We start from the raw sequence: 16156 nt of genomic DNA on the forward strand, positions 1-16156 counted from the left end.
TCTGACCGTAACTTAGGTACAAGCTGGCTCATTGGATTCCACACTCTCCTTTTTATATTGTGGATCACGGATTTGTATTTTAAACCACCTCGGATACTATATCCTCTTGAAAATGAGAGTCGAGCACGCGAAATGGACATTTAAAGTGACTTTTATCTCCAAGACAATACATCGGTGACACACTTAGCTACTGAGCTAGCCGATAGCATCGTTCTCAAATGAAGATAGAAACAAAATAAATAAACCTCTGACTGGAAGGATAGATAGAAAATCAACAATACTATTAAACCGTGGACATACAAATACACGGTTAATGATTTCCAGGCTGGCGAAGGTTAACAATGCTGTGCTAACGACGCCATTGAAGCTAACTTAGCAACCAGACCTCACAGAACTATGTACTCTCTCCTTTTTCTATTGTGAATCACGGATTTGTATTTTAAACCACCTCGGATACTATATCCTCTTGAAAATGAGAGTCGAGCATACGAAATGGACATTTAAAGTGACTTATCTCCAAGACAATACATCGGTGACACACTTAGCTACTGAGCTAGCGCGTAGCATCATTCTCAAATGAAGATAGAAACCCATCAACAGCCGTGCTCACCTGCATTCCAGCGATCAACGGCACGACGAAGGACTTCATCCGTGGGTTTGGCGGCAAGCATCGGCTAGGCGTAGTAAGTAGTCCTTGTTGTGTTGCTGTAAGTATTGTAATGCCCCGCAGTGGAGAAGGAGTCACACAGACGAGGAAGCGCTGCTCAATCGCTTTATTAAAAAGCGGTAACTGGTTGTAGTTCAAAAAGTAACGCACACACATACACGAGCTGCTGTTAGCCAAAACTCACGCTCACACACACAAGTTCTCCGCCAACTCACTCGCGCATGCGCGTTCCCCAAACCCTTAAAGACAGTACACTAATGCAAATATCACAGATATTACAGTATTGTACTTAGCCGCTAAGATCGATCCCACCTACAACGTTTTTCTTTGTAGTCTCCATTGTTCATTAAACAAATTGCAAAAGATTCACCAACACAGATGTCCAGAATAATGTGGAATTTTGTCGAAGAAAACAAGAGGCTTTTCTATCGGGTCCGATGGGGTCCAACCACTTCCGTTGCTTTTGTGACGTCACGCGCATAAATCATATCCAAAGGAGTTTTTCAACCGGAAGTGTGGCGGGAATTTTAAAATTGCACTTTATAAGTTAACCCGGCCGTATTGGCATGTGTTGCAATGTTAAGATTTCATCATTGATATATAAACTATCAGACTGTGTGGTTGGTAGTAGTGGCTTTCAGTAGGCCTTTAAGTCGGAGAAAATGCGTTAATTTATAAATCCAATAATGTTTATGTGCGGCCTGGTAGCAAATGCGTCACGGACCGGTACCGGTCCCCGGACCGGTGGTTGGGGACCACTGATATAGAGCACATGGAAAAGTTTTTTTTTTTTTTTTTTTGCTTGCTTGAATAAGTATCTAAAAAATAATAATGTTTAGAATTGGGATCTGAGCCGAGGATGTCGTTGTGGCTTGTGCAGCCCTTTGAGTCACTTGTGATTAAGGGCTATATAAATAAACTTTGATTGATTGATTGATTGATTGAGAATTAGTGTTTTTTTTATTTATTTTTTGAATTTTTATAATTAATTAGGGGTGTTCCCATACAACTTTTTCACTTCTGATACGATACCAATATTAGCCCTGAGTATTGGTAGATACCAATATAAATCTGATATCAGTACAAATCCTAATATACATTTTAATATTTTGTACACTGTAAAAAAAAAAACAACTGTAGATTTTGCGGTAAAAAACTGGCAGGATTTTACTGTAAAATTGGCAATTGTTTTTACACTGAATTACCGTAAAATGTCAAATGTTACCACTGTTATTTTGACAGTAAAAACGTGGTGATTGAGCTCGTTGAAGTGTGAATCTTAGAAAAGGTTGAATCAAGTGAAATTAGTCAGAGAACAATCGTAAGTATGAAAAACACTAACCTAACCTACTCAGTGGCCTAGTGGTTGGAGTGTCCGCCCTGAGTTCAAACCCCGGCCGAGTCATACCAAAGACTATAAAAATTGGACCCATTACCTCCCTGCTTGGCACTCAGCATCAAGGGTTGGAATTGGGGGTTAAGTCACCAAAAATGATACCCGGGCGTGGCACCGCTGCTGCCCACTGCTCCCTTCACCTCCCAGGGGGTGAACAAGGGGATGGGTCAAATGCAGAGGACAAATTTCACCACAATCATCATTGGTACTTTAACTTTAACTTTAACTATTTATTATTGACTTATGTCGTCTTTAGGTTGAAGTGGAGAGGTAATCGTTTTTGGTGACACCTAGTGGCCACATTAATTCATGAAGTTAAGCTCGTAATGCAGCTCGTTGAATGATGTGGACATGTTTGTTACTGGTTACTTCCCAATACGCTTCTGCTTTGGAGACTTTGTATGTGTAAGAATATGCAACTATAATTATTTGATACTTGTTTATATTGACAAATACACTGTTTTAGACAGCAATATTAGTAAATGATTATGTATGTCTGGCTCCAGTGCTTAGCTGTTGTGTAGCTGCTTGCTCCTAGTAGCCTATAGCCTAGCATTTTTACCTTTTGTAAAGGACTTGAATAAAATAAAGGAAAAGACTAACCTTGCGTGTTTATTGGAGGACATTTTTGATGTGAACTGGCTGTCCAAGCTTTGCACAAGTAAACCCGCTGCAGGACTGCTTGTCTGGATATATCATCATCCCATACCTGTTGGGTTTCTGATACTCATTTCCTCTTGAGTACTTAAGCTCTCCAGTACCTTCACACCACGCCAGTAGATTCCTGATGGTTCACCCTTCCAGTCGAGCACGTCCCCTCTGCTTTGGCTCCACACACGCTTCTCGTTCTCTGTGGCTCAGTCCCAGCCTTGCCATGTTGTGTTCATAGTTACTTATTCACACTTTAAATGTGCTATTTCGATTCCTCACACTTTAAGAGTGCATCCTTATTTATTTTGTCCTCACTCATTTTTTGAGTGCTCTTTTTTGTTATTATTCTTATTTATTTTGGGGTCCAAGTTTCAAGTTTCAAGTTTCAAGTTTTATTCACAATACCATACAACAATTGCAATAGTAGTGAATATCATTTAAAGGTATTGGTAAGTGAAAGGGTCCCCCAAATAAGCTAGAAGAAGCTTTTGACAGGGGGACCAGAGGACAGTTTATATATGGCGGGGGTCGGCAACCCGCGGCTCTAGAGCCGCATGCGGCTCTTTAGCGCCGCCCTAGTGGCTCTCTGGAGCTTTTTCAAAAATGTATGAAAAATGGAAAAAGATGAGGGGGAAAAAAATATTTTTGGTTTTAATATGGTTTCTGTAGGAGGACAAACATGACACAAACCTCCCTAATTGTTATAAATCACACTGTTTATATTAAACATGCTTCACTGATTCAAGTATTTGGCGAGCGCCGTTTTGTCCTACTAATTTTGGCGGTCCTTGAACTCACCCCAGTGTTGTTTACATATATAACTTTCTCCGACTTTCTAGGACGTGTTTTATGCCACTTCTTTTTCTGTCTCATTTTGTCCACCAAACTTTTAACGTTGTGCGTGAATACACAAAGGTGAGTTTTGTTGATGTTATTGACTTGTGTGGAGTGCTAATCAGACATATTTGGTCAATGCATGACTGCAAGCTAATCGATGCTAACATGCTATTTAGGCTAGCTATATGTACATATTGCATCATTATGCCTCATTTGTAGCTATATTTGAGGTCATTTAGTTTCCTTTAAGTCATCTTAATTCAATGTATATCTCATGACATACTATCTGTATATAATATGGCTTTTAATTTTTTGCGGCTCCAGACAGATTTGTTTTTTGTATTTTTGGTCCAATATGGCTCTTTCAACATTTTGGGTTGCCGACCCCTGATATATGGCATGATGAAAAATGGTAGCAAGCACTACAACAACAAAAAAAAACAACAAAAAAAACAACAACAACAATGCTATGGATAAACACAAGATGATAGTACTAAAGCACGCATACACATACACACATACATTCATTCGACCATGCAAAACCCAACAGTAGTCAACCCCACATGAGGCATTAGAGATAGGTGGTTAATAGGTAAGTTTTCAGTTTCTTTTTGAAGTTGGAGAATGGATACCGTATCTTAAGGCTCACATTAAGCCGGTTCCTCCTCTGGCTAAGCGGTTCGTGACAAACAGACCCATATTATTCATATTATATAACATCTCTAAAATCTAAAAACATGGTCAACTGCAGTACAAACGAGGAAAAGCAGATATTTATTTCTTCTTTAACAAAAAGGGGGAAATTTGTAATTCAATTTTAAGCGCGTGAAATAAAACCAATGATGTTGACAATGATCAAATCGGGACCCCCTCCGCCCCTCACTGCGCGGCTCCACCTGTGTCAAACATCTTCTTGCGTCCTTCCATGCCCGACATGGCCTCCACGTTCTTACGCCAGTCACCCACCTCGCTTGTGAGCACCTGGCATGGGAAGGAAAGCGATAAGTGTCCACTTTGTGAGCCCAGGAGGGATTCCAATAGATACCTTGTCCTGCTTCACGTCCTCCTTCTTCACAGACTTGAGATTGGCACGGAGGTCCATGGAGCCCTTGTGCTTGGAGCCCAGCAGGGCCCTCATCATTTCGTCGGCCGACACCCTCACCTTCCTCAGGGCGGGTTTTTTGAACTTGCCCCCCAGGTCCTGCACCTTCAGCTTTAGCTCTCGGATCTAGAAGACGTAGGAAAACCAACACTTGAAGCTTCAGGGCGCGACATTGAATTCTACAGGGACACTCACGTCTATGTTGTGTTTGCTGACTTTGGATTCAAAGTTGTATCTCTCCTCGTCAACCACGTCTATCTTGGTGTGAAGCTCCTTGCACAGGTCCTGATTGAAAGACATTGAATATTTATTGAAGTCATGCACGCTTCAGTGGGTTTTCCCCCTCTTTTTTTTTTTTTTTACCTGCAGCTCGTTCATCGACAGCCCAGACATGCGCAAAGGAGGCAACTTCTCCTCCAGATAGCGTACTTTCTCCTCCTCCCTCTCCTGACGCTCACGCTCCAGATCCTCGCAGGCTCTCGTCAGGAGAAGCATCTGATTGGACGTCCATCAGTAAAGTTAAAGGTTTTTTTTAAATAAGTTGTCTTTGTTGGTAAAGAATAAGACTTACTTTTAAGGAGAGCTTGCGAGAAGCTGTGATCTTCGACTTCGGCTGCAGGGAAGTCAAGTCAAGTCAAGTCAAGTCAAGTCAACTTTATTTATATAGCACATTTTCAACAACTTTTTAGATTGCACCAAAGTGCTTTACAGGTTAAAAAAGCATGGAGCAAACAAAAAACAAAAACAAAAACCAACAACAACAAAAAACAACTAAGCAAAACAAAAAACAAAAAAAAAAAAAAAAAAAAAAAAAAAAACAAACAAACAAAGAACATAAACAATGAGTGTGCTAAACAAGATAATGCAAATGCAATACGGTAAAAGGGGTCGAATAAAAAGTTTAAAAAATTTGCAGAATAAAAAAAATAAATAAATAAATACAAATAAATACAAATAAAAATAATAATAATAAAAGTGCTACAAATTGAAAAATACAACTAAAGCGAAGGGGTGGGAGGGGGGGGGGGACTAGAAATGGTGGCCTAGTGGGCGGACTCAGCTCGGGTCAAAGGCCAGCGAGAAGAGGTAGGTACCGAGGATGTCGTTGTGGCTTGTACAGCCCTTTGAGACACTTGTGATTTAGGGCTATATAAATAAACATTGATTGATTGATTGAACAGTGAACAAATAAATAATAAATATATAATATACCATAGTAGGTAACCAAATATTAAATACATTAATAATATTTGTCTCTATAAAATAATAATTAAAAAAAATGGTTCAAGATGTTTATCATAATTGTTCTTCTGTGTACTTTGTGAACACTCGTAGTTTGAACAGTCTCCTAAACGGAATCATATTGGTGCTTTGTTTGATTTCTTTGGTTAATCCATTCCTTAATTCAATTCCACATACGGATATGCTAAAGGTTTTAAGTGTTGTAGGAGCATACGAATGTTTTAAATTAGATTTTCCTCTAAGGTTATATTTCTCCTCTTTTTTTGAGAAGAATTGTTGTACATTCTTGGGTAGCAGGTTATAGTTTGCTTTGTACATCATTTTAGCTGTTTGTAAATGCACCAAATTGTTCAATATTTGTGATTCAATAAATAAAGGGTTTGTATGTTCTCTATATCCAACATTATGTATTATTCTAACTGATATTTTTTGTAACACCGTTAGTGAATGAAGCGCACATTTGTAGTTGTTTCCCCATATTTCTACACAATAACTCAGATATGGTAACACTAGCGAGCAGTAAAAAAAATACCTGTGGTTCGAGTATTTAAATAAAATACAGATTATCATACATTTGTGAAAAATGGCCGCATAAACTTTGAACTAAAATCAATGCTAATAACAAAAATATTCTAGTTAGAAAAACAGACCTCCACCAGGCTTTAACTTCTAATGATAAATAACCCTTAAAAAATGTCCCGCATCCCTGAAATCTAATCACTTATTCCATATCCCATATCTGACATTTCTTGAAAGTTTCATTAAAAATCCACCAATATCTTTTTGAGCTATGTTGCTAACTGACAATCAGACAAATAAATCCAACAAATCAAAAAATGAATCTAATTATTATGTCTGTGTTTGTTTGATTGTCTGTCACTTCCAAACATTCCGCAAGTGGGTTCACTCTTTGTGTCGGTCTCCTCAACTGGTTCTAAAGCGGAGTGAAATAAACAAAGTGAACACTTTTGTCAGTCATCCATTCCCTATGTCTCTGTGGGTGGAGATGAGGTTTAACAAACGGTGCTGTGACCCAGATGCAAATCTGGATTTCTGCGGTAGAGTTTAACCCATTAAAAACGGAACAGATTAGAATGCAGGACGTGTCCGGCAAAGCTGCCTGTCCGCCAGCGTTGAGGGTCAATTCGGCCATAGACAGGTGGCCGCTAAACACAGGTTTGACCATACCAGATCTGGGAAAATTAAGGCCCGTGTGCCCGTTAAGCGTTTCAATCTGAATACTCCCCAAAATGTTTTTTATATCTTTAAGATGGAAACTGTAGCTGCCATTATAATGTGCAATGATGTTTTCAAATAACCGTAAGTCTTGAATTATACAAAGTATTTCAATGGTTGGAATCTGCACTTTTGCATGATACACTAGTTACTCTGGTAATTTATGTCACAGCAGCTCAGACGAAGCACCAACCAGTGTGGGTGGGGAGCGTTTCCACAGAGTTTTTCCAGAGCAGTAAGCCTGAAATGCGGGTGTCAGGGACCGACGCGGAAGGAGATTTTTTACAGCAAAGTTCTAAAGCTTAGTGATATATCAGATATATCAGATTTAAGGTTTTTTTTTTTTTTACCATTCGCGTTCATATTTGGCATTTTGTTGCATTTTTGTTGCATTTCGCGAGATTGTAAAATTTGTTGATTGAGAGGGGGTGTGACTTTCATATGTTGTCAATATTCAGTGTTTTATCATTCATAGTTAATATTGTAAATCCCACATTCTTTATTTTCATGTATGTTCTGGGTGTCTCATTCAGTAAAACATTTTTTAATTCCATTCTGTTTTTTAAGGTGGTCTGTCATAACGTTTTTAGCATTCTATCAGACATTATTGTGAGGTTTTGCATTAGTGTTCCTAAAAATCAGATAAACCGGCCCCCAGACACATTTTTTTCTCTAAATTTGGCCCCCTGAGTCAAAATAATTACCCAGGCCCGGACTATATTTTACCCGTAGTAACCGGTTGCTGAAAATCTCTTATTTTATGTTACTAGAATGAACATATATGTTATTAAAATGTAGCAATATAGAGCTAGATTAATTTCTGGGGTTCCTCGGGGTTCCATTTTGGGACTTTCTTTATTTCTAATCTATATCAACGACTAAAAAAAATGTTTGTAAGAATGAACTGCCTCTTATTTTTGCAGATAAAACTTGTCTTTTAATATACCTTTCTAATCTTGACTGCCAGACAATAAAAGATAATTAAGAACTGTCAAATCTTTCTGAATGGTTTGAAATAGATCAATTTTCACTTAATATTTATAAAAATTAACTTTATGATTTTTAGTACAAAAAACTAAATTATAATAAAGAAGAGGTAAAATTATTTGCTGATGGCACCAAAGTTAGCTTGGTGTGTCTAACCTCATTTTTAGGCGATATTGTTGATGAAATATTAACTTAGAAACAGCATACTGAATAGTCTTTAGCAATATGATGAAATCGATGGGTATTTTGAGTAAAGTTTGGCGTTTTATTGATTGTTTTTGTAAGTTGACACTACACTATACTTTAATATATCCACCTATAATGTATTGCAATAGTATTTGGGGTGCTATTTGTCATTCATACATTTGTAAAATCTTATTAATTCTAAAGAAATTCTAGAAAATAATGTTGTTTTTTTCCAATATACTTTTTTCATCTGCTCCTCTTTTAAAAAAGAAAGTCTTTTGACAATATTTAATGTGAACATACTGTATATTGTATGTCTATTTTTATGTCCAAGTATGTACATTTGATCATTGATTTACCAATAGTTGTATAGATTTTTTTACGTCTTCTTTTGCTATACACAGTTACTCAACAAGACACTGTCATGACTTTTATCTACCATTATAAATACAGATAACTAGCTCTTTAATCTAAAACTATATTTTATTCTTTAAAAAAAGCCATGTTGGTCTGAATTGAATTGTGATGAGGATGTTTCCTGTATATTAGTGTTTCACCCCCTAGAGGGCTGCCAAATAACTGTGGTCCGTATGGGCCGCAATGGTACTCAGTTGTAATACACTTTTCCACCACTTGAAAGTAATGACCACTATGAACAAACAGAAGAAATCTGAAAATAGATTCTTAGAGAAGTTTCTTGAGAGCAAAAATTATGACTAAAGTGGTAACGCTGTCCTTTCTTTTGCACTCAAATTGTATTGACAGTTTGGTTAAGAAATATATTCATTATAAATAAAGTTGATTTATTTTAGCACAACATAATTGTATATGTAAATGTATTGTTTGTCAGTATTTTTGTTAGTATTTTACAAATCCCTTCTTATGCAGTATATTTGGTCAGTATTTATTTTTCTAATCAGCCTGACCTAAGCATAAGGTTTATTAATTGTTAATTAAATAATAATCTTTGTGATTAACATGTGCTCTCATATCATTTGACAAGTTTGTGAACTGTAAGTAGGTTAGATATAATTATTGAACATGATTCAAATCAAGAGATTACTAATTCAATGTTATGTTAATATGTGAGTGGGTCCCGGGCACCTCTGTAGTGGAAAAGTTGGACCCCGTTAAGGTTAAGAATCCTTGCTGTATATGATGTATTGTTTTTGCTTTACATTGTATATTGTACTCTCTCTCTCTCTCTCTCTCTCTCTCTCTCTCTCTCTCTCTCTCTCTCTCTCTCTCTCTCTCTCTCTCTCTCTCTCTCTCTCTCTTTGGGGAAATAAAATAAATACAAAACTTAAATACATGTGGATCAGTCTTCCTCAAGAAGTCAATAGGGTCAATGATTTTCAAGGCATTTATTTTAATATTGCAAAATATGCGAACACATTGTTAAAGATAAATAAACACATATTTTATGGTGTTTTAAAAAAGATATAGTTTTTCAGTATTCTTTCTTAAAAATGTGTTTCATTAATCAAACCTCTAACGCAGTGCTTCTCAATTATTTTCTGTCATAACCCCCTTGGGGTAGGACATATCTGAGACGCTCATCCATCCATCCATCCATTTTTCCCGATTATCTGTTATCCAAAGTCGGGTCGCGGGGGCAGCAACCTAAGCAGGGAAGCCCAGACTTCCCTCTCCCCAGCCACTTCGTCCAGCGCCTCTCGGGGGATCCCGAGACGTTCCCAGACCAGTCGGGAGACATAGTCTTCCCAACGTGTCCTGGGTGGCCTCATAACCGGTCGGACGTGCCCTAAACACCTCCCTAAGGAGGCGTTCAGATGCCCGAACCACCTCATCTGGCTCCTCTAGATGTGGAGGAGCAGCGCCAGAATTGAATTAGCAATGAAAATTTGGTAATATTCATTTATAAACACACTGTGTGAGTTACATTCTTTAAATATGCCTCTCTTTTTTTTATTTTCATTCCTGTCACAAACTCCGACTACACACGTGCATTCCTGTGTACTTACCAGTTCTACTGGTCAAACAGGGAGCTTGTTAAATAGTTTGAACACTGCTGCCACCTAGTTGCAGGCTTGTGTATCATTCTAACATGAATACTAGATGGTAGACACAAATTATGAAAAATGTCCTCTTCTGCTCGCGACACCACCTGATACCTCACCACGACCCTCCATGGGGGGCCTGACACACCGTTTGAGAAACTTTGCTCCAATGCATGTTGTCCCTCCAAGTGGACATTTCACCGACTCTTTGGAAAACGTATGTTGGAATCAGTTAATAGAATGTTGTTAATTTTGCCTTTATTTCACAATCTCTATGGAAGACAAGTACACATATGTCTTTCTTTTTTCATGCATTCTAAATAGTAATATGCGGCAAGTACAAAATGGTTAACGATGAAGCTAATACTGTGAGTCATCTATTGCGCCCATAAAGCCCTTTAAAAAACATTCGAAAACTGCCAGCTAGACTCCATTTATTTGTTGTGACTTGAATATTAACCAAGTATAAGTGATGTTGTTATTTACAAAATAACATTCGCCTCTATTGGCCACTTCACAACCCAAGAACATGGTTACAAAATAAATTGACTGTGTGGGCCACTTACAGTTATTATTAGCTGGAGAACTACTTTTTGCGGCGCATTAATCACAGAGCGGTAACTAGCTTATGCAGCTTTTGACATATTGTGGCGATGAGCTGCTGCGTTGTCTCTGAGTTGGTTAAAGTTTGTACTAGATTATAAATCATGCCTTTTACCTGTATGGTAGAAAGTTGTGGATATTAACCGAGAATTTGGTCAACTTTGACATTCAATTTAACCCCGAAGATCACAACAAAGACACAAAAAGAGTCTTGTTCGTGCCCACCTTTTCTTTCTTTTTTTACCTGCCTAATGACTATGATTAATTCTTCATCCAAACGGAAAAATATGAACATCCCATCAGTCAGCATCCCAGTGAAAGCAGACACCCTCCAGTAAGTGATCATTTTATTATGTTCGTGGTTTGTATTTCTTTTTTAGCACTTAGCAACAGTGCTACCTGCTGGATCTACTCATTACTCAGCTTGAAAAACTTGTAGCTCATCCTCCGTATATCCAGGCTCAAAAATATATACGGTTCTGGATCATCATTTGTTCCAAAGTAATCGTTCGTTCTTAGCTCTCATGAAGTCTGCCATGAGTAGTAGTGTTATTGTTGAAGGAAATAGCGAACATTGTGCGATCGCTGCTGGGTATGTAAAGGACTCGTACGAGGGATGGAGAATCATGTGCCTTTCAGTGCTTTCCGTCGAGGACGTGGAAGACATCTATCTATTTAGAACTGTGATCGCAGGGAATCTGCTGATTGGGTTAGGCATTGCTTTGGTGTGACGTCAAATTGTGAAGACGGTGGTAGCGCTTTAAGAAGCCCAAAGGCTGCCTGTCGCATTGGAAGGCATGTGTCGGGCTGTGGTATCACAGACTGTGGCGATTTCTGAACAGAATCGTAAGCTGGACAAAATCATTGATGGGCTTACTGAAATTCAAAAAATTATCAAATTGAGAGCCAGCATGGACGATTAGATCGGGCAAGCCATTGAACTGTCTGCTAGCTTGGAAAACAACAATTCTTATTTACGACTTGACTCCCTCAAATGGCCTTGCCGCTGCTCTCAACAGACAAAGGCTGTTCTGAAAACATCCCCTGATGGACATCACAGTGATAGCCGCTCTGACATCCCTCCCTCCTCCAATAACACCTGGGAGTTGAACTATGCTCTTAACGCCTGCAGAGAGAGACTCCAGGCCTATCGACACAACATCACCTACACCAGGGGTGCTCATTACGTCGATCGCGATCTACTGGTCGATTGTGGAGGGTGTGTCAGTCGATCCCCAGCCAGGCATTAAAAAAAATAGTCCTAAAAATGAGCGATCATAAATCTTCACTATGACGTCACTTTCGTTACTTGGTTGACATTCACGGCACCCGAGGGTCTTCTGAGATGACGCTGGCTGCTGCCAGCTCATTATTAAGAAAAAATGACCGACAGGAAGGCGAGAAACACTTTTTATTTCAACAGACTCTGGCGCCGTACCTGTCGTCAAAACTCCAAAGACCGACTGCACAGTTGCACAATAAAAGCGCTGCTTCATCCTGCCTGCACTAACAACATAAGAGTCTCAGAAAGCTGGCGTGCACAAGCTAGCAAGCTACGGAGTTTGCCGCCAATTTATTTCTTCTAACGTGTATACAAAGGAGTACGGAAGCTGGACAAATAAGATGCCAAAAACCAACCACTTTCATGTGGTATTGGACCGAAAGGAGGACTTTTTTTCTCCTCCATTTGAAAATGCGGACGTTATCAGCACCACTGTCTGATTCCTATCAATGCAATTTATCAGAATCAGGTAATACACCAACTTATATTCTTGTCTTCATGAAAGAAAGGAATCTATATGTGTTAAACATGCTTGCATTATCTTTAAACACCTTTAACTTGTTAACAATATTAACTATATGTGTTAAACATGCTTGTATTATCTTTAAACACCTTTAACTTGTTAACAATATTAACTATATGTGTTAAACATGCTTGTATTATCTTTAAACACCTTTAACTTGTTAACAATATTAACTATATGTGTTAAACATGCTTGCATTATCTTTAAACACCTTTAACTTGTTAACAATATTAACTATATGTGTTAAACATGCTTGTATTATCATCAAACACATTTAACTTGTTAACAATATTAACTATATGTGTTAAACATGCTTGCATTATCTTTAAACACCTTTAACTTGTTAACAATATTAACTATATGTGTTAAACATGCTTGCATTATCTTTAAACACCTTTAACTTGTTAACAATATTAACTACATGTGTTAAACATGCTTGTATTATCATTAAACACCTTTAACTTGTTAACAATATTAACTATATGTGTTAAACATGCTTGCATTATCTTTAAACACCTTTAACTTGTTAACAATATTAACTACATGTGTTAAACATGCTTGTATTATCATTAAACACCTTTAACTTGTTAACAATATTAACTATATGTGTTAAACATGCTTGTATTATCATCAAACACATTTAACTTGTTAACAATATTAACTATATGTGTTAAACATGCTTGCATTATCTTTAAACACCTTTAACTTGTTAACAATATTAACTATATGTGTTAAACATGCTTGTATTATCTTTAAACACCTTTAACTTGTTAACAATATTAACTATATGTGTTAAACATGCTTGCATTATCTTTAAACACCTTTAACTTGTTAACAATATTAACTATATGTGTTAAACATGCTTGCATTATCTTTAAACACCTTTAACTTGTTAACAATATTAACCATATGTGTTAAACATGCTTGCATTATCTTTAAACACCTTTAACTTGTTAACAATATTAACTACATGTGTTAAACATGCTTGTATTATCATTAAACACCTTTAACTTGTTAACAATATTAACTATATGTGTTAAACATGCTTGTATTATCATCAAACACATTTAACTTGTTAACAATATTAACTATATGTGTTAAACATGCTTGCATTATCTTTAAACACCTTTAACTTGTTAACAATATTAACTACATGTGTTAAACATGCTTGTATTATCATTAAACACCTTTAACTTGTTAACAATATTAACTATATGTGTTAAACATGCTTGTATTATCATCAAACACATTTAACTTGTTAACAATATTAACTATATGTGTTAAACATGCTTGCATTATCTTTAAACACCTTTAACTTGTTAACAATATTAACTATATGTATTAAACATTCTTGTATTATCATTAAACCCCTTTAATTTATTAACAATATTAACTATGTGTGTTAAACATGCTTGCATCATCATTAAACACCTTTAACTTGTTAACAAAAAAACATATTTCATAAATAAGTAAATATACATTATATATATGAATGAGGTAGATCCCCGCGACTTGATCAATTGAAAAGTAGCTCGCCTGCAGAAAACGTGTGAGCACCCCTGACCTACACCCCTGACAATGGGCATATGCACACACACACACACACACACACACACACACACACACACACACACACACACACACACACACACACACACACACACACCCCCCCCCCCCCCCCCCCCACGCCTTCGCCTCACCCCACGTGGTATGTTGGAACACGGAGCAGCGCCCTAGTGGCTGGCAGCTTCAGGCCCCTCACCCCTCGTTGCAAGTCTCGAGCTGTGTGTCGTAACATGTACTGTATATGCTGCCCCGGCGTCTACCTTTTTCGTCGTGAGTGGCGACCCATTAGCATTTCTGTTCTGTAACCCTGTAAAATCTTGAACGGGTTTGTGCTGAAAACATTTTGTTGTACTTGTGCAATGATGATGAAGATCATTCCATTCCAGAATGCATTAAAAAAAAACACATGTGTGCTTGTCTCAGTGAATGATAGAGAAAATGTAAAACGAAGTGCACTTCCTGGCACTTTTCCATACCCTTGTTGCTCCCCAATGCTTCCATGTCATATACGGTATGAAACATACAAGCACAACTGTCACTTGAAGCACTTCCAGAATGTGAAAAGATAAAGTCGTATTCTTAGCACGTGAAGCTTTCATGGATGCTGATAGGAAAAGAAGCAGATAAGCTCTGCCAGATCTTCTGCTAGGGTTACATGCACAAGGACGGCATGTCCCTTCTCCAAACATGTAGGATTAGCACTGCGGACTCACCTTATCCCACTTGGCGTTCATTGTTGGAGCTACCGCAACCCCAAAACAAAGAAGACCAGGCATCAGGCAATTGTGATGAACATATTAATGTATTAAATTGACTTTTTGTGAGTAAACAACGGCATGAAAAGCAGTGTAAATCAAAGAAAACCATTTCAAGTACCAGCTATTGTTGAAACATTTCTTTAAATGACTACAATTGAACAAAAGACTGCACACAGGATTCCAAAGACAATGAGATGTAACAGTTTCACGCAGTTGTCTTACCTGTGGTGTTTGCCTGCGTGATGAAAGAAACAATGGGCCCCTTCAACAATGGGCTGCCTTTATACTGACGCGGCTGACAGCCAGTCGGAGCGTCCACAAAAAAATGGGCTGGCACGGGCCCAGGCCTGACATATGACCTGCCCCGACTGACACCATGGCCACTGGAAAGAACATGTAATAATCATAATAATAAGTCATGATGAGCAAGGAGGTATGTGTAAGGATGAGACCTGTAGTTAATAATATTGTTGCTATGATATAAATATCACCATTATATGATGGCCTTTAACATGCTTTTAATAATTCAATAACATTTTTAAGGTTTGTTTTTAAAAAAAATACAAAGAAGTATTAAAGGCCTACTGAAATAATTTTTTTTTTATTCAAACGGGGATAGCAGATCCATTCTATGTGTCATACTTGATCATTTCGCGATATTGCCATATTTTTGCTGAAAGGATTTAGTAGAGAACAACGACGATAAAGATTGCAACTTTTGCTATCTGATGAAAAAAAACCTTGCCCCTACCTGAAGTAGCGTGACGTAGTCAATTGAACAGCTCCTCACATTTTCCTATTGTTTACAATGCAGCTAGAGCGATTCGGACCGAGAAAGCGACGATTACCCCATTAATTTGAGCGAGGATGAAAGTTTTGTGGATGAGGAACGTTAGAGTGAATGACTAGAATGCAGTGCAAGACATATCTTTTTTCGCTCTGACCGTAACTTAGGTACAAGCTGGCTCATTGGATTCCACACTCTCTCCTTTTTCTATTGTGGATCACGGATTTGTATTTAAACCACCTCGGATACTATATCCTCTTGAAAATGAGAGTCGAGAACGCGAAATGGACATTCACAGTAACTTTTATCTCC

General features: G+C 37.8%; 1 protein-coding gene across 1 annotated transcript; it reads right to left on the minus strand.

Annotated features, from left to right (window-relative positions):
• Positions 1-4293: 4293 nt before the first annotated feature.
• LOC133662706 (troponin I, slow skeletal muscle-like) lies at positions 4294-15364 on the minus strand. Its single transcript, XM_062066827.1, has 7 exons — positions 15280-15364; positions 15013-15041; positions 5225-5266; positions 5017-5148; positions 4849-4938; positions 4597-4779; positions 4294-4532 (listed from the first exon to the last, which is right to left on the minus strand). Exons 2-7 carry the CDS (start codon positions 15031-15033, stop codon positions 4431-4433), a joined length of 570 nt encoding a protein of 189 aa, XP_061922811.1. The 5' UTR covers positions 15034-15041; positions 15280-15364; the 3' UTR covers positions 4294-4430.
• Positions 15365-16156: the final 792 nt, after the last annotated feature.

The sequence above is a fragment of the Entelurus aequoreus genome, linkage group LG12, assembly GCF_033978785.1.
Source record: "Entelurus aequoreus isolate RoL-2023_Sb linkage group LG12, RoL_Eaeq_v1.1, whole genome shotgun sequence".
Lineage (NCBI taxonomy): Eukaryota > Metazoa > Chordata > Actinopteri > Syngnathiformes > Syngnathidae > Entelurus > Entelurus aequoreus.